This window comes from Aythya fuligula, chromosome 13 (assembly GCF_009819795.1).
Source record: "Aythya fuligula isolate bAytFul2 chromosome 13, bAytFul2.pri, whole genome shotgun sequence".
Classification (NCBI taxonomy): domain Eukaryota; kingdom Metazoa; phylum Chordata; class Aves; order Anseriformes; family Anatidae; genus Aythya; species Aythya fuligula.
This window is the reverse complement of record NC_045571.1, coordinates 5,829,871-5,849,364: the sequence shown is the minus strand read 5'-3', so window position 1 is coordinate 5,849,364 and position 19,494 is coordinate 5,829,871. Positions and strand designations below refer to the sequence as shown.

Below are 19,494 nucleotides of genomic sequence, written 5' to 3'. Positions count from 1 at the left end.
CAGACAGGGCAGCAACAGCACTTGGGGGAGACTATTGTCATCTCACAATTTGGCAGCAGCAGCCCACCCTTCAGAACCTAAAGGGATCTGCACTCACTCATTTGAACTGTTTCACTACAAGGACCCCAGATGCTCCTCTCCATCCATACACAACCACTTTCTCCTCCCCAGCACTGCCAAAACATGCTACATTGTCTTTTGGAGAGCTTTTCCATTTCCTCAGCTCTACTCACCCCAAAGCCAAACCCAGGAGAGGAACAAAGCTCTGGGGAGACCCAGAGAAGAGGATGCCATGGGCTGCTTTCTGAACACATAGAGAGACTATTTCAGGACTTAAAAACATTCTTTATGCCTATCACATCCAAAATGAGCTGGGATTTTCCCTCCACTTTCCCAGGAAAAGAAAAACCAAAACACTCATTTACTTCTGTTGATGTGAAACCACTATCATTTTCTTTTTCTTCTTTTTTTTTTTTTTTTTTCTTTTTGGTCTGGTTGGTTACCATCTGTTATCCATCCAATCCTAACATCAGCCAGAGATGGTTTAGAGAAGAGATTCTTGAAACACCAGGCCTCAAGTAGGCCTCATTCACTTGCCAGTTTTTTTTGTTGTTGTTGTTTTGTTTTGTTTTCTAGAGAAAATCAATACAGAAGTAAGCACGGAGACAGGCTTGCTACAGGAAATGCAACACCAAACTCCTGACCCAGGCTTCAAGATGGGTGAATATCCAAATTAACCCAAAACTTGAAAAGGCTCTAGCAGGAAATCCCTACTAGATGCAACAGAGAGGATACTGTTCTCAGTTTCCTGAGAACAATTGGAGCTTTAGCATCTCCCTCCCTGTGGAGCTGAAGGTCAACATGCTTCTCAGCCCTTTACATCTCACTGGCAATGCAGAGGTGGCTGGAACACCAGCCTAACACCTGGCAGATGCTTCCTGTCTCTGCAGTATCCAGAATTTGTGGAGTGCCTGGAGAAGCAGGTCCCCTCTCCACATAGGTTGGGATCAACATTCTCCCATCACGCTGGTTTCAGTGGTATCTGAGGAGAATGGAGATGGCCACAGTTTCTATGACTTCCTTAAAGGTTCCCTCCACCCATGAGGAATACAGAGTTATCCTGAACCCTGACAGCTTCTAATCAGTGCCTTGCTTTAAGGCATCTGAAGGAGACGAGAGGCTTGTCCACACTGCAAGTCCTAATTTATCCAGTGTCAAGCAGGAAGTCACAGACGTGCTCCCTCAGCCCTGAGGCTAGGACCTGATGGACAACCTTCAAAGAGAAGAAGCTGGCAAGCATCCCTTTCTGCTTGTGGCTACTGTCATGGAACTCCCTAAGGCTCAGAAGTCAGAGCTGCAAACCCTCTGTCATCCGCAGCCAGCTTGACTTTGCTTGTCCCCAGCTGATAAGAGCATTGCAAGCATAAAAAAACATCAAGTGCAGGGTCAGTGCAGGCTCGTGGGAACAGCGGAGGTCTGGCTTTGCGGCACGGAGATGCTTTTTGATACATCCCCTCCTCCAACAGGAAGGAAGAGGAGGAGCACCCCATGTGCTTTAAGCGAGCCCATTCCGCCTCACACCCATCCTGACTGGTGGAAAGGGATGTGGCTGCAGGCACACTCACAAAATTACTATTTTCCAGCCCTTTGCAGGGGAACACACTGAAAACATTTGGTGGGGTCCAGCCATAGTGCTGCTGGTGGTTGTGTTGTGTAGGGCCCACACAAGGCTACCTGTGGTTCTTGAGCTGATGCAGGCCAGTTGTGGGGACCACTGACCAAGGTCTGGGGAGCTGGGGCTTTCCATCCCACTGCTTCAAAGCTTTCCCAAGCCAATGGGACATCTCTTTGGGCTCTTCAGAAGAAAGGAAGAGAGCAGAGGATAAGAAAGGTCTTATCACCATCGTTTGCTCTTTACTGTCCATCACTACAGCAGTTGCACCAGGGGTTAAAGCTGGAGAACATCAGCCTGGAGAGGGTGAAGAATAAGACAAACATCAGAGTGCAGCAGCACCAGAGTGCCCAACACGAACGAAAACATTTGCAGCAGAAAAGCACTCCTGGAAAGATGCCAGAGCTGTGCTCCAGGACTCCGGGGCTCCCAAGCAAAAGTAAAAGAGTAAAAAGGAAAGCTGGTGGCAAAATATAGAGAGAACTAGAAACAAAGGCACCTTGCTCTTCCTCTAGAACATTGGTTTGCTAACAGGTTTCTGAGCTGTTGACATCAGCATTCCTAGAGCCCCAGAACTAAACCCAAACCTTCCTGGAGCATCACCAAACAAAACCACACCAAACTTGTAAATCAAATGAGAACAGAACCCCACAAATGCAGGAAGATTTGCCTCTCATGTCCCTAGGGAAGCATACCCCTAAAGGATTTGTTCCTGCAGGTCCCCAGCAGGCTCCTCTCCTTAACATTTCACCTCTTCGAATTCCTGCCTGTCTCTGAGCTTTGCTGTGCAAGTCCCCAAGGAGATCCAGTGCACTGACACCTGCAGGTGTGCCCTGTCCTCCCAGAACTACTGCACATTGCTTCCTACAGCACACTGCTGGAATTTGGGATAACACAGACTCGCATTCCAGGAGATACCAGCTTGGACAAGGGAAAAAGCAAATAGCTATTCCCCCAGCTGATTACACTGACTAATTGCAGGCAGTCTTAAAATGATATTGACTGAATTATATTACTTCCTAGTGGCAAGATAACTCTTCATCATATTTGTTTTGGAGTGGAGCATAGGGGAAGATGAGGACAGGACAGAGAGGAGGGGAAGGGCAGGATCTGTGGGAGTGGATGAGGAGACAGCCATGGCACTGTGACAGGCAGGGAGGAAAAGGAAGGGGAAGACGAGACAAAATGAAGGAGCAGATGACAAGGTGGCCCTTGGGGCAGATTCCTCTTGCTTCCTTAAGGGGAGATCGAGGAGAACCAACTTTAATGCAGTTTCTCCCCATTGAGACAGGTTTTTCCTATACACACAGTGTCCACCTCCCCATCATTGCTCATGCAGGCAGGCCACCATCCCATATGGCACCACAGTGGCAAGCAGCTCCCCAAAAACCATAGAACCAAAGGGATACCCCATGGCAGTGCATCATCAGCTGTTGCTTGTCAAGCAGGAGCTAGCTCCAACCAAAAGCCCAGATCACTGGGTAACAAGGCAAGCCCTGAAGTCAAATCAACCCACAAACAGGAGTGCAGCAGAGAGGAACCCTCTTATAGCTGGGCTGAAATAGGGCTTCTGGGCTAGGGCTGCGGGTGGAGGTCTCAGGTGAGGCTGCTCAGGGCCATTAAGGCCAATTAGTGCCCTCAATCACCTCCAGCCCAGGCCTGAATGTACATCAGGGTACAGAGCTGCTTTTGCTTGGCAGGATGGACATGGGTGTCTGTGTGTCCATATGTCAGGGGCTGTAAGTTGAACCTCTGATGATTCTTCCAGATGTTCCTCAGCTCTATGACCATATCCATATGATCTGTGTGACATACGATTGCACAAACACACAGAAGCACAAAGAAAAAAAAAAAAAAAAAAAAAGAAAGTATAAAAAAAGAGCACAATTGACTCTTCGGGGGACAGTTCCAAACTTAATTACCTGCAGGCTAAATCCAGTGATTCCGGCTCAGAGTGGAAGTGATTATTTTTATTTACCAGCACTTTAAGGACTGCAGTTCCAGTGGCTTTGACTAGAAAGCCATCAACATAGATCCTCATTTCCAAAGCTAAGGAAGGAGGGACATCCTAATCTGTGCCTCTCTCTAGACAACAGAGGAGAGCTGATCACACCAGTAAGGGGATTTTCTGCTGTAGCGCAGCACAATGGGACTGGGGTTTTCCTTGGTTTATCAGCTTTAAAACATTCAAAGTTAGCTCCCAGGCAAAGCTGTGCATTGAGATGCCTAACTCTGAGACGAGCAGGAGGCTGCAGGCCAAAGGCTGGCAGCAAATTCCAGCTGAGCTCAGAGCTCTGGAGAACTGCTTCCCAGGAGTATCTCAAACTGGGAATGCTGGACCTCAAGTTACCGGCCAGAGATGGTCCCAGGGGGCACAAGCAGCCTGAAACTTGATTGCCATTCATTTAATCTTGGATTGACCTCTTCCATCACAGTAGGACACTTTTAGTTATGCTTATTCACAAGATCTTTTCTATGATGTAAGAAATTCATGCTTCTTAGGTTCTACCTATTAGCCCTTCCTATTGTGAACGTCAAATATTGTGATATTCGAGTACCACAAGGACAGGAATAGGTCAGGAAAGAGCAAAGGCTGTCAAGGTAGATGGTCACCAGCTGATCCAAAGCCTATGATAAGAGGAACTAAGGGATGCAAGAGGATGAGCACTGGACAAATCAAAGGGCTGATTCAGGTGCTTGAGAAAGCTATGTTCAGGGTAAAAATGTGGTTTTTCCACAGTGTAGCTTCTTGCATAAAAAACAAACTGGAGAAACCACAGAAGTTTAGTTGCAGACATCCATTTTTACAGTGCATCCTTCCAGCAACTCACTAAGTTAAAAGCGAAAGCTACATGTTTTTTCTTGTGGTGTGATTAAACCATGGTATTTCATTTCACCACAGACCCATCGTTCTTCTCAATGACAATGACTGAAGCATCAGCAGGAGACACTGATGGGCAGATGGCAGTCTTCAGCAAGGTCTCATCCAGATGCTCTCTCAAGGACTTGACAGTGCATCTGATTTCCAAATGAAACTTTAGCTCCAGGCTGCACATCAATCATCCAGGCTTAAAGGTAGAGTGAAGACAAAATATCTGTCTTCATCCCTTCTAACATGTCAGCAAGGACTCGGTGTATTTCTGAGCCATGGTTCCCCTGAGCTTGCCATGCATGGGACTAGCCAGCTTTGCCAAGCCACCTTCAGTGCTGAATGCACAGGAACAAGTTAAGGACAATAGTAGCAGAAAGCAAAATTAATTATACTTGATGTGTTGTTTTTAAAATGGAAGGGCAGTTTGTGCCAGACATGAAGCTGTTGTTTGCCTGCACGATGCTGAATGGTTCAGAAGTAGTTTCTTCACTCTGATCGTTCAAGTGACCCTTAACATCAGCCCTGAATTATGTTTCGGGGACAGCAGTTGACTGTACAAGAAGATTGTTATTTTCCTGGGGGTCTCCAAAGGGGGCTGGAGCCGCCCTTTGTCTCCAGCAGAACAGAAAGTCCCATTCATCCCCCTGTCACATGCCAAAACATGACCATCCCAGAATAGGGCTGCAGGATGCCTCCCCCATGGGGTGAAGAGAGAGGTGCTGTGCAGACTCGTGTGTGCTGGGAAGAGAGCCAAGGAAGGGCTGCAGCCCTCCAAACAGTTTCCAAAAGGTTGCAGGAGGGGGTGACCGATGTGCAGTGACTCCTGCCCTAGGCTGAGATGAGCTGTTGGGGGTGCCTGGGGAGCATAAGTGTGCAGGGGAACAGATTCTCTTGGGGACTGGGGAGAGGTCACCTCAAAAGCACCCCAACACAGGCCTGTCTGTGTCAGGGACATCCACCAGGGTGTAGAAAGAGTTCACCGAGGTCCAGAGTCAGGCAAGCTGGAGACATCTGTGAGCATTGCTGACCAAGGCAGGAGGTACCAGATGAATGCCTCTGGCATGGGCTGTACCCATCCAACACAGACCACTAGCTGCCTTTTCCCTACACTTCCAACCCCAGAGGTGCATGGGGGCTACCTGGGAGAAGGAACATTGCCGGGGAGAAAAAAGCTAAGCTGAGATAGGCAATGAAGCAGGAGAAAAGAAAGCAAAATGATGCAGTCCAATCACTACGTGGCAATGTCAGCACAGAGGGTGAAAAGCAGTATCTACCCCCTACAACAGCATAAAGTGGTTTTAAATAAAGCATTCAACTTAAAAACAAATGGTGAGCAAGCAAAAATAGATCCCTCAACACCTGTGCATCACCTCTGTTGCTTCTTGTACCTGAGCAAAGTAGTGGTGGGAATGTGTCATCTCCATCTGCAGAGCAGGCATGTGCCAAGGCATGAGAAAACACGGAGAGGCAGTAGTGACAGGCCTTCCAACTTGGGATGCTTCATAGGCTGAAGAGAGGAGAGTCTAAATGGAAGTTTTGTTCCCCTCTCTACTGAGCAGGAGTCATCTCTAATAAACAAGGGTTAGCACTAAATAAAGACATTAACTTTTCTGTGGATTATCCACAGCTCTGATTCATCAAAGCTGCAAGGAATCGTGGAGACAATTAAGCGGAGAAACATGATAATTTGCTTCCACACCAAGAAGAAAGTTCCCAAACAACCAATGTAGATTATCTATACCCTATTTACAAATCTTGACCACTGAGAAAAGCTAGGCTGGTCAAATTCTCATTGGCTTCTTTGGCCAAATCTCGAGATGAAAGGGAGTTTCTTTCCAAGTCCAATCCATTGTGCCTTGGTCCACTCAGGAAAAGGCTGTAACAGCACATAAATGCAAAAATATTTTATTATAAACTTCTAAAGCTTTCCCACAAGTAGCAGAGCCCCCGCACAAATTCAGTCATGATATCCATGAAAAGGGATAGCCACAAATTTGAATGCTATTGGAGTCACTTAGAAGTAAAGGCAAATGTAGCATCTTCCATCATATTGCTTGGCAAATGCCAACAGTAATGCCAGCAAGTTTTCTCTGCTGAGAGTTGTCCAAGTTGTCATGGTCTGATTCTCTTTTCCTCTTGAAATTACAGGTCCTTTAGAATCACAGAATGGCTCAGGTTGGAAGGGACTTTAAAGATCATCTAACTCCAACCCCCCTGTCACAGGCAGTGGTGCCACACATTAGATCTGGTTGGCCAAGACCCATCCAGACTTCAGGAATTTGTCCCTCATCAATTTGGTTCTTCTTCAACACTAAGCTATTTTGTTACTTTCTCAGTTCCTGAAGGAGACTTGAACAATCTGACTTAATCTAGTTTAAAGTCTATGATTCATGCCAAGACCACATAAATCATGTATATATCTTTATTAAAAAATAAAATGGAAAGAATAATTAATTTATTTTTTTTAAAAAAAGAAGAAAATAAACCAGACCAGAAATAATCATCATAACCACAATCTGGTCTCTAGTGTGGGAATGGACAAGATTTGAAAGCATGTACTTATGCCAGATGTAGGTCTAGGAAACTAAATGCTACTCCAGGTTCTTAGGAAGTCACGAACACCCCTTGGACAAATGAAGTTTGGGCAGCACTGGGGGAAGAAGACATGCCATTAGAACAGTCAGGCTCTTTTTAGCTGAGGGAGCAACTGAGAGAGACATTTATAGCCATGAGAAGCAGAAAAAGAGGTCGCTAGAACAGAGGAACACTGGCAGGAGAAAAGCATCCACATATTTTAATCCTGTGTGTTAATCTGTCCATTGATTGTGTTACTGCAAGAGAAGAGTGGTCCCACGATTTCTTGCAAAATCCACAGAAGGACCTTCAACTATTCTGTGTCCTCAGAGTACTAAATGGTTAAAGATGTATGAAAACATGTTTTAAGATGCAGCAGCTGAAGACCAACAACGACTAGTGGGGCTGAAAGGAGCTGGAGTCCAACCACTTCCAGTAGCAAGCAACAATTTGCTCCCAGCCAGAAGGCAGGACCCAGGAGTGTGTTGTGCAGGAACCTGCTCAGACTCAAAAGTCACAAAGTCACAAAAAGAAGCAGAGTAGAAGGGAATTAACATTTTATTTGCCATTTTCAATGCTGGGCACACTTAACTGGCTATTACATTTGAAGACTATGGTAATGGAAAGGTAATGGAAAACGTAGCAAGAAAAGAGAGTAGAAAAGATCATAGCTTGAAGATAAAACAATATTCAAACAACATGATGCAACTGGACAATGTTCAGAAATGGGCAACAAGGATGAGCAAGGCTGAGGGATGGCTTCCTAGGAGAGAGCTAGGTTGCTCCTCCCTGGGGTAGGACTTGGGCTTCCCTCTCCTGACCTGTCAGAGGTTGCTGCCTGCCCTTCCCCAGCCTGCTCCTGTCCCTCTGGATGGCAGCATGGCCCTCTGGTGTACCACAACCATCATCTCCTTCTACCTGAGATGCATTCAGCCTGGGAAGGAGCCCAAACCCATTCTTTCTGTCCTTGTTTTGGGCACTAAAAGGGCAAAGAGATTCCTACACCTAAGTGAAGTTGCTTTGATTTTGCCAAGACACCTTCCTGAGCCATCGAGGACACTTAAACAAGGTGATTTGTCTTTTTTTTTTTTTTTTTCTTCTATTTTTTAGTAAAACAACCTGCCACATACCAAACAACCCCACAGTTCTGAGCAAAGCCAGCTTCAGAGCATGGTGAGGAAAGAAACTCTTCCCCAAGCAGCTGAGCCAAGGAGGTCACGAAAGGCTTTGTGCATGAGCTGTGCAGCAGGACAGGTTGTCTGCAGGCTCACAGGGGCTGGAGGAGGACAGGAGAAGTCCCACGGATGAGCTGCTTGTGATCTGTTCACAGGCAGGTGGAAATCAGAGGGAAGTCTTTGATCCAGAACCGTGTTCAGAGACAGGACCGGACAAATGGCTTGTGGGGGAGGCTGGTGGGACCCCATGGCAGCACTGACGTGTTGGCCATGAAGAGCTCTGCCCTGCATCTTGAGCAACTGGATGAGGCTCCTCAGGCAGCTCAGGATGCTCAGAAACAGCAAAAATCAGAAGGGCTGGCATGTGAAAAAGCACCTCCTGGCAGATGGCACTGCGGTCTGAAACCTGTTCTCAGCCTGCTTCGTCCAGACCAAGGCTCAGGGAGGGAGCAGTGGGGTCTGCCACCTCCAGCTCCTCTCTGGGGACTTCTTGTCCCCCGTCTGCTCAGCCAGCAGGGAAATATCACATCCCCTTGAGCTGCCCATGCTCCTGAAAGCCCCTTCAGAAGCTCCATGCAGAGCAGCTGGCTTTCGAAAAGGCTTCGATGCCTCCCCAAATCCTTTCCCCAGAGGTGTTTGGGGCCGCAGGTCCCTCTGCCAAGGCGCAGCCCCTCAGAGCTGTCACAGCACCGTGCCATGCAGGCACGCTGCCTGCGGTCAGCAGCCGTCCCCCATCTCCCTCCCTCCGCCTGGAGCTCTGTTTGGTTGTTATTTTCATCCCTCCACGGGGCTGCCCGTGTTTCTCCCGCTTCACTCTCCTCCTCCATCCCTGTCCTGCTCTTCACTTATTGGTCACAGCGGCTGCGTTCGGGGGGAGCCCTGTGATCTTCTATATAACCAAGTCCTCTGTTTGGAGAGACCTCAGCAAGTCACGAGAGGGAAGAAACTTCCCCCCCACCCCCCTGAAGCACCAGCCCACAACGCAAAAGCAAACTGCAGGATCTACAGCGCTGCCGTCCTCCTGGGACCTGCAGGACATGGCAAGGGGCCGTGAGAGGGAGAGAAACTGATCCCGAGAGCACCCAAAGCTCGTGGCCTGGAGGAAGGTAACCTAACGCTGATGAAAAGCTTTGCTGTGCCATGCACTGATTTGCAAACAAAACGATTTCCTGCAGCTGGGTGAGTTTTCACACGTTTCTTGGTGGGACCCGAGCAAGGTCTAACAGGTGGTGCAGGGGCTGGAGAAGACATCCACCCGGCACGCCTCTGGGCAAAAATCAGCCAGTTTTGGGACCACGGTGGGTTCAGGTCAGGGGAGCAGCTGGGGATGTGGTGCTCATATCTGCCTCTCCCCCCCCCTCTTCCCACCCATTGCATTTTTGCTGCAAGAGATGTTTATTTGCAGAAAAGAAGAGCCTCAGCTGGGCAGGTGGGATGGGGATGTTGGGCGCAGAGTCACCTCCCTGGAGGATCAGAAACACAAGGATTTGGGATCAAGTGATGCTGACTTTGGTTTCACATCTGCTGGGCACCCAGCAAGCCTCTTGGCCCTTTTGTGCCTCAGTTTCCCCCGCAAATGAGAAAGAGTTGTGTTTGCAAGCATGCTGAGATGAGGGAGGGGAGAGGCAACTCGGAGGACAAGAAGTCTGCGGGCTGTTGAGCAGGAGAAAACAATGCTCCCCTTTTACTAAATTGTTGTATATTAAGGCAAGAAGGGGAGAAGCCCTTTTTTTTTTTTTTTCACTGTGGAAGGGATGGGCAGGATCCAGCGAGCCGTGTCCTGTGATCCTTACTCACATGAGCTCTCCTGCCAAATACCCGGGGGCTGAACAGCACCAGGCGGAGCAGAGAGGAGCAGCCCGCTGCTGCAGAGGGCACAGGACACAAGAGCTTCCCAAGGACGCTCTGGTACCTACACAGGTGCTGAGGTAAATATCAGGAAGATGGTGCTGGAGAAGCTTCTCCAGCCACAAGGTCCCAGGCTGGGCAATTGGGACTTAATGGATGTACTGGGACCTTCCTAGCCACCACCACAGAGTGAGGTTCTCCTCACAGCATTTTACAGGTGATAAGCTGGCACCCCAAGGTCCCTGCCTCAGGACATCAGCTCTGCCCACGCAGGATGGGCAGGAGGGGCTGAGGGTTCCCCAGCTTTTGGATTATTTTGTGCTTAGGAGCAGCAGGACACACCTGCAGGCATCCCTTGGGGTTGGGATAGCCACATAAACTGGGTGCTTATAGGACAGGTGGGGGTCCTGTAAGATATTCCCCACCATCACATGAAGACACTTCTAAATGCTCTTGAAGGCATTGAAAACTTGCTTTTTTTTTTTTTTTTTTTTCTTTTTTTCCCTCAGCCAGAGGCAGGCAAATAACTTTGTAGAGGCTGTTCTGGCTCACACCAATGTGGCTTATCTGCCAGATAAGTTTGCAAAGCTGCTTTAGCCTGCAGAGATTAAAGGTACGGTGAACACACAAGATTGCTGTGCACCAGGCATGAATATTTTAGCACAGGGAAGCATGCTGATGGTGAGCTGAAAAGAAAAGTGATGGGATCTTTAACTTTCCTGTGGTGAAACCATATCTGAGGTGCCATCACAACACAGGGGTTCAAACTAGAAAGAAAACATCTTCAAAATTTGGCTGCTTTAACAGAACTGAAAGCTAACCTGTCTAGTTGGTGAGGTCTGAACTGTGGCTGAAGGGATTTGGTTATTTTATTGCCTATGTTTGATGTGTAACTGAGAATAATTTGCAAGTTTCCTCCCGACACTGCCTGTTTACAGTGGCATGCACTAAGGACCTGGCCGAAGGACGTAAGGGGGTCGGCGAGAACCGAGCCTGATTTAGATTTTCTGGCAGGAGCAGTGGGGTGAAACCGAGAAAAGGGTAGGTCAGGTTAGGCTGGTTCCTTGGGAAAGAGGCCAACTTCACGTTGATCACGCTTGGAGACTTCCAAACAAGCAGAAAGGCGCACGTGCTCTTACAGAGCCTGGGGGGAAGCCCTAAAAGGTTCCCATTTTCAGTCCAGGCATAGCAACTTTTCCTCCCTTCGAAGCTGCAGTTTTGTAACTTGAGCAATGTGCTCTTCACCCACTCCTACCAGCAGAGCCAAGATCTGCCCAGGTGGCTCAGCTTGGCAGGGTGCTGGCACCTTCCCCTCCCTCCCTGGGCTCATTTCCCACCAGTGGCCATATCTGGATCATCCAGAAGCCCCTTCCCCAAAACCACATCGTGCCAGGACAGTGCTACAGCGTCCTCAGCTGTCTCATCAGCCACTCGTGGCCACAGAGCTGCCACTGGGCCAGTCCTGCCTGAGAGCATTGCCTGAGATTTGCAAAGCAGAGCCTGCTCGGGTGATATTTATTAGCAGTGCTCCAGCTTTGGTCAGCTTGAGAGACCTTTTACTGCGCTCAGCAGCCAACGCCACAGCCAACACAGAGAGATTAATGTCCCCCGGTATGGAGCTGAACAGCATGGTGGATTTGGAAAGGAAGCAGTTCAATTAACAACAATAAGGATGGGGAAGGAGGGGCCACTCTACTAGCACATAAATCCGAATAAGATGTCAGGTATCAATACAGCATTTCTGGAAAAACCCTCGTGGCATTTTCCCAGCACGTTTCCCAGCAAGACCGTGCTGAGGGTTGTCTCTTTGTGCTGAGCGATGCCGCATAGGCTCTGCTGACGTTTGCACTGCTCCGGTTTTCCCATGGCACGAACTGGAAGAAAAGCTCCCCTGGTTCCATGGACCCAGAGATGGGGTTTGCAGAATTACCGCGATGCGTTGGTGGGGCAGGTGCCTCAAAACTGCTGCTTGTGCTCCACTGGCTGCAGGTGACCAGAGCACAGGCCACCACCGCCTGCTTGCAGCCAGAAGAAACCCTCTCCAGCACCTTCTCGAGCACTACCAGACCCCCTTCTCCTCTAACCCATTTTCCCCCTTGTCCCTTTCTCCACCCACAGATCCAGACCCAAGCAAAGACGCCCCATGAGCATCCCAAGGGCTCCCAGGGCCAGCTTTGCCTCTCAGTCCTCCATGGCGAGCATCCCAACTCCCACCACTCTCGCCATTCTCCTGACCTGCCTCTTCTCCGGGGCATGCAGCCAGACCCCGGGGGTTTTCCCGGAGAGCACCGTCCCCTTCGAGGTGCTCAGCCAGGAGCAGGCATACAGCCTGCTCCAGCCAAGCCTGCTGCAGGACACCAGGCTGCCCAACCGCTCCGAGAGCCTCCCCCGAAGCAGCGGCTCTGAGCCACCCCTGCTGCCCGTGTGCATGAAGCCCGCGGATATCAGGCACATCTTCAAGTACATCAACACCATCGTGTCCTGCACCATCTTCATAGTGGGGATCATCGGCAACTCCACGCTCCTCCGGATCATTTACAAGAACAAGTGCATGAGGAACGGGCCCAACGTCCTCATCGCTAGCCTGGCGCTCGGAGACCTCCTCTACATCCTCATTGCTCTGCCCATCAACGTGTACAAGGTAGGTTTCGTGCGGCAGGAACAGCGTTTGCTCCCACCTGCCTCAGTGCCCTGGGGAATATCTATCTTCCGCTCTTTATTTCAGGCTCCAGTTTGGGCAGGAAAGGGGGAGGGAGATTCTGCTCTCCAAAGGAAAAGGAAAACATGAGCTGACGCAGTATGTTCCTGGGAAAGCAGAGGTGTTCCCACCTACTGCTGTGTTTTCCACACACACACCCATCCAGATCTTTTAAATCTCATTTAACATGTCAAGAAAAGAGTCACTTGCAGTCTCCCGACATTACAACCCAAAGTTTATTTCAGTCGAGCAAAACCCGCTGTTCTTGTGCGCTAGGCACACCACTCCCAGCACAGCTCACAAACCAGCCTCAGGCAAACATCTGCTTTATTCCAGCTAAGCAGAAAGACTCACCCAGGAACAAGGAACAGGGCTGTCCTACAAAACAGGGGGCTTCTTTCAGACATTGCTCCCCGTGCTAGAGGGAAGAGATGTGACGAAGAAGCGGAGGAACCCGAGCTCTGCCCGCTGCAGCGGGGCAGAGAGGGGTGGGCAGAGGTGGCTGTGGGGCTCAGACCCCAGTTAGGAGCAGCAGTCGTGTGGCGTGAGATGTGCTGGGGCTTGTGTGGCTCCTTCTCGCCCACCACATTAGATTTTGGTGGGCCGGGTCTTGAAGGGATGCCATGGGGTGAAGGACGTGGATCTCAGCTTGATTTATATAACTGGCTTTACACAACAGATACGTTGGATATAGAGCTGTTATATAGCTGATTTATTCAACAGGACCAGCAGTAGAGATGTCTAACGGCCCTCCCTTTTGGGATCTGTTTGCCATATTTCATAAGCCTGTGCTATAGGAAGGTCCTGTGCTTCATAAAAAAAAAGGTGTGGGACCAGATGCAGGCTGCAGGAATGACCCCCCTGAGGAAGGTGTCACAGGCTGAATACCCAGCCCTGCATCCAAGACAGGCAAGAACCGGGGGGCACAGCTCTTCATGCTCATGGCTTATACCAAAGGCCTCACCTATGGGATGGTTCATGTTAATGCGAGCTCTTGGCTTGGAGATACAGCTAGCCATCTCTCGGAGCTCCCTTTCTGCTGTTTCCGATGCATATTGTCCCCAGTGATGCCCTCTGCTTGCCCCAGCTGGGTTTCAGGCCATGAGTAGCTTCAAAGGGAAAACCAGATCAAAAACTGCCAGAGGTGAGAAAAGCTGGGAGCAGGAGTGAAGAAGGCTGTTGGCATTGGTGGTAGATTGGGGCTGGGGTGAGGGAAGGAACCCTCTTCAAATTCATGCATAAGCAAACCTTGCTTCTTGCCTTGCCCAGATTTGTTCAGGGTGTTCTGACATACAGGGGATACCCGATTGCTTGGTGAAATCAACTGTTGCTTTCCTTTGGTCTCAAGCAACCAAACATCATTAGTTTCAAATAATGCTGCACGAAAGTTTGGAGGAGGGTTTGCGCAAAAGCATGGCAGAAGGGCAGAGCACGGTGAGGACGTGAGCCTACATGGCTCTGAAACAAGCTGTCCGTGCTGGACTTCGGCTGCTCAGAGCATGACACCCTCCAAAAGCGACCCAAAGCCCCTTGTGGCTTTTCGGATTCCAGTCCACCCAAAAACACCCAGGGTGTGGGTTCAGGACCTGTTGCCTGGACCATCCCTCCACGTAGGTGTCAACCACAAGCCCCTGGGGAAACGAGTGGTTCCCAGCACGACGCAAAGCACCGGGAGCACACACCGCACAGCCCCGGTGGAGGTAACCTCAGAGTGCTTTCAGCTGCTCCTTGTGGGCTTCTTGCACCTTGTGGGCAACCACCTGCCATTACGGGAAGCCAGAGGCACTTTCCCTGTTAATCCTGTGGTTCTTCTCCAGCTCCTGGCCAAGGACTGGCCTTTCGGCGTGCAGGTGTGCAAGCTGGTCCCCTTCATCCAGAAGGCGTCGGTGGGCATCACGGTGCTCAGCCTTTGTGCTCTCAGCATCGACAGGTGAGAAACAACTCCCACAGATGCCTTGCCCATCCTGGCCCATATTTAACCACAGCATAGCCCCCTCTGTTGTCACCGATGGGTTGGTTCTGGGCCAAATTCAGAGAAGGGAATAGGGTGTTGTCACATGGGGCTGAAATCCATCAGGAACTGACTCCTCCCTGTGGGGATGAAGTGTAAATCCTGCTGGAAAAGCTTGAGAGGAGGAGCACAACATGTGAGAAGAGCTGCCAGGGTGGTGGGGAAGGGTGGCACCCCTCCCACCGGGAGGTGGCCAGATATTGGCCAAGGAGCGCTGCCCTCACACTCCTCCCCTGAGCCCCTGCTCCTGATCCTCCCCATTCCACAGAAGGAGAAAGCTCAGGGGTGGTGGAGGAAGGGGCAAGGGAAAGGGGACAACTCTAATACACACCTTCCAGGCCCCTTTCCTGTTGGTGGCTCTTCTCACTCCTCTCTGCTCCTGTTGTGTCCCCACATGTTGAGCAGGTACCGAGCAGTGGCCTCCTGGAGTCGGATCCAGGGGATAGGGATCCCCATGTGGAAGGCAGTGGAGGTGACGCTGATCTGGGCAGTGGCCATCGTGCTGGCAGTCCCCGAAGCCATAGCCTTTGACATGGTAGAGCTCAACTACTGGGACCGAGACCTGTGGGTGTGCATGCTCGCCTCCGAGCAGAAATCCAGCTTCATGATGGTACGTACGCTGCCCCATCCCGGCTGCAGCATGAGGGAGGCATGGGCAAACGGGGCATCCTCCCTCCTCGATGAGAGGTTGGATGCTTCTGCAGATGGCTTCCAGGCATCAGGGTGAATTTGGGGAGAGCAGCATTAGGCAAAGCACAGAAGACTCAGAAAGTACTAACGGGGTAGAGTTGCTTTGAGCGTGGGGCCAGAAAACAGGCAGAAGGTCCTGAAGCTGTGTTGTGTCCTCATTGCCCACACCAGGTCATGACCCATCTCAGGAAACCTCAGCAAGATGCTAGGCTGTCACAACAGGCCAAGGAGCATCTCCACAACCGGCCAAGGAGCATCTCCACAACCAGGCTGCACAAGTAGCCATTAGCACAGGGCCAGCTAAGGGTGAGCAAGGGGATGAAGACACTTACAAAGCATCAGAACTTACCCTCCCAACCCTGTATCTGCCAAAATGTGCTCCTTGAAACTGGTTCTTGTACAAGAGTGCTAGACCAGCAGCCAGATGTAAAACAGCCTTCACTTCTTTGGGTTGAACATGAACCAGCCTCAGGGCAAGATTACCCCAGGTGTACTTAGCCTGGGGCAGTTACACTTTCACCCATCTGAGGTGTCGGAGTGAGCTGATGGGGGCAGCATCAGTGTCAGGGACCGATGCCCCATTACCCCCTTCTCCCCGTTTTTGTTCCTCTCTGCTTTGCATGCAGTTCTATCGTGACGTGAAGGACTGGTGGCTTTTCGGCTTCTATTTCTGCCTGCCCCTGGTATGCACCGGCATCTTCTACACCCTCATGTCGTGCGAAATGTTGAGCAAGAGAAACGGCATGAGAATCGCTCTGAACGACCACATGAAACGGGTAAGAAAGCCAGGAGGGCAGAAACCCCAATATTTCCCAAAACGAGAGGTAGTGTTGTAGAAGAGGATCCCAGCTTCCTGTAGAGGACACGAATGAGCTAACGTAACCTCACAGTGGTCAATGACTTCTTGACCCATCAATGCATGGATTCAACCAGGGAGAGTGGCCCTCAGCTCCAGTCCCCCACCTCAGTGCCAACACAAGCCACCTGCACTGTGGCCATGGACCAGCTCGCTTTTCAATGTCTATGGCCATTTATTTCTGGCCTTGCTGTAGCTTCCCATTCCCTCCCATGCTTTGCTGAGGAGCGGGTTGTCACAATAACGTAGCGTGAAGAGTGGACAGATGAGGGTCCATGCTCCAGGGACTAGCAAAGCGACCAGGAGTGATGGTAGGATGGGGTGAAGGAGACCCTATCCTGATCTATCTCGTGCTACTGGTTACCTTACTGCTTTCTGCAGCCTGGATCTCATGAGTCGTCCTCCTGAAGCAGGAGCTGGGAGTGTGCTTTGGACTCAGAGGGGTGCCCAGCCCTGCTCGGGTTGTACAAGTAACTCGAAGGGCCCTTGCTCAGCACGGGGAGATGGTGCTTGGCCCCGGCCGCTCTCCAGTGCTCAGCCAGAGCATCCCTTCTCCCCTGCCCACCTTCTCCTCGCAGCGCCGGGAGGTGGCCAAGACCGTGTTCTGCCTGGTGGTGATCTTTGCGCTCTGCTGGCTGCCGCTCCACCTCAGCCGCATCCTCAAGAAGACCATCTACGACCAGACGGACCCCAACAGATGCGAACTGCTCAGGTAGGGGACCCAGACAATGTTCCGCTGGGCTCATTGCAGGCTGGTGGAGCTGCCTTCCGAAAAACTTTCAGGCCGCTTTTCTGGATGGCGTCGCCCCCCCAGAAAGGCACAGAGAAAGGAGGTGGGGGGCCTCAGGAAAAGAGGAAATTCAATTCTGAAACGTCTCTGTAAAGCCTATGGGTTAAAGAGGTCTCCCGGGCAGAGAAATGTTCTCAGCAGGGCCAAAAGGACTGTAGCACACTTTCCGCTACATGGCAGGTCATATTCCCCTCTCCTGCCCATCACCCCGAATCCAGCTCAGGACAGACCCTGCTACTGTGCTTGAATGTGGGAGCATCAAGGCCACCAGGGGAAATCAGATCTCCTGCTCTTAGGTTCCTCAGGAAATGCTCCTCGCAGGAAAAATTGTTGTGCCACTGCTGAATCCCAGGAGGGACGGTTTTGTGCTCTTCTGTCTGGTATCTGTCACCGGTCCCCCCATGGAAGCAGGTTCCCAGGCCAGGTAGCTTGGAAACCCTCCTTCAGGGGTCCCCTCGGCGAGCTCCTAGCCCCTTCTCTCCCCTCTTGTCTCAGTTTCCTTCTCGTGATGGATTATTTCGGGATCAACATGGCCTCCCTCAACTCCTGCATCAACCCCGTGGCTCTCTACTTCGTCAGCCGAAAATTCAAGAACTGCTTCCAGGTAGGGCTGGCTCCTCTAGCCCCTGGCTGTGCTCATTTTGGCTGCAATTTCATGCACGGTGCGTGCCCAGACACCGGTCCCAAGGCCACCAGCTCCCCCAGACCAGGCATTCCCATCACCATGGGCTTCTGGGCACCCTAGATGGGGGGAAAGGCAGACATCAGGCACATGCTGGGGCTGCCAGCAGCTCACAGCATTCCCTTTTTTCCTCATTGTATTTTTCCTCCCAAATTTTCACCCTGCTGGGTGCCTCTCTTCCCAGCTCCAAGCACTCTAGAGCTTCCTGCCCTCCTCTGGTGGGGCTTTTGCCAGTGCAAGACCAGAGAAGACTGCTATTCTGGGTCAGAAACATCCCCACACGCCTTTAAACCAGGACTGGGGCTGCTCTAAACTTTTGAGCCCAAATTGCTTGGAGAAAAATCTCAGGAGGGGAGGCTGGGGAAAGGAAGGGGATGGGATGGGAATCACCTCCCAGTGGCTGTGGCAAGGGGTTGAGCCCAGGCAAGCATCAGCCCTATTTGATGATGAGAAAGCACAGCTGCAAAAGGTGCACAGTGTTTTCCTGTCTTCACTTCCAAGACTCACCAGCCCTGTCTCGACACACCTGAGCTGCAGGAGAGCCGCGCTCACCGTGCCTGTGACTCCCAGCCCAGCACCGTGCGGGTTGACCCCCAACATCACTGGGAACTTTCCCACATTTCCTCCTCTTTTACCCCATAATCCACACGTGTAACCTCTGTCTCTCCCTGCTTGTCTCCCCACAGTCCTGCCTGTGCTGCTGGTGCCAGAGACCCGCTCTGAGCATCACGCCGACGGATGAGAAGGGCTCCGTGGGCAAGTGGAAAGCCAACGGGCAGGAGCTTGGCTTGGACCGGAGCAGCTCCCGCTTGAGCAACAAGTACAGCTCTTCCTAAAGCTCCCCACGGGGCACAGCGGAGAAGGCACTGTGAAAAGACAGCAGGACACCTCCATTTCTCTCGCACGGCCATCTCCTGGCTGGGCTTGAGTTGTTTTTGCCTCCGCCTCGTAACCCACCTGGCAGGAGCTGCAGCATTTCACTGATGCCTGGGACTAGCTCTGAACACTGCCTCTGAGCTCTGCTTGTCCTTCCTCCCGTCCAAATCGCCTCTGCAGGAGGAGAGGAAGAATGGGATCCAGCCCCTTGTAGGATTTTTCAGTTCCCTGCAGAACAGCCGAGTGACTTAGAGCCATTCGTCTTGGGTAGCAACATGGGGTGGGGAGATGGGTGCGAAAAGGGAAGGAAAGTTGAGATGCTGCCACCTGGAGATGGATGTGGGATGGGGAGGAGAGGGCAAGGCACCTGAGTGACAAATTTCCAGCTGAAAAGGCCAAAAAGACATCTCTTATGATCTCCCTCTGCTGCTGGAACAGTTTGTCCCAGGGCAGAGAGCCAGGATAAGACCCAGGCACACATAGGCCTCGTAGACCATCAGTGGCCTGAAATCTCCCCGCCTGCAGCCACGGCACGGAGGGATGGGCAGCAACCCAGCTTTGTGATGTGACCAACCTCACCTGGGACTCCTCCTAAAGGACTCCTCCTCTTTCCCTTTTCCTGGGAAATCTGCTCCAGGTTCTCAGGAGGTGACTGCATGCATGCAACAGCACAGCTTAGGAGGGCAGTTGTCCTAGGCAGGAACCAGCAGCAGCATCCAGCCACACCAAACCATCTGCCCCAGCTTCCCC

General features: G+C 51.1%; 1 protein-coding gene across 1 annotated transcript; it reads left to right on the top strand.

The window, feature by feature from the left end:
- Positions 1 to 9,340: 9,340 nt before the first annotated feature.
- On the top strand, positions 9,341 to 18,729 carry LOC116494450 (endothelin receptor type B-like). Its single transcript, XM_032196362.1, has 8 exons — positions 9,341 to 9,399; positions 12,260 to 12,782; positions 14,657 to 14,769; positions 15,256 to 15,460; positions 16,167 to 16,316; positions 16,975 to 17,108; positions 17,682 to 17,790; positions 18,555 to 18,729. The coding sequence occupies exons 2-8, from the start codon at positions 12,285 to 12,287 to the stop codon at positions 18,702 to 18,704; spliced, it is 1,359 nt and encodes a 452-aa protein (XP_032052253.1). The 5' UTR covers positions 9,341 to 9,399; positions 12,260 to 12,284; the 3' UTR covers positions 18,705 to 18,729.
- The last annotated feature ends 765 nt before the right edge of the window (positions 18,730 to 19,494 follow it).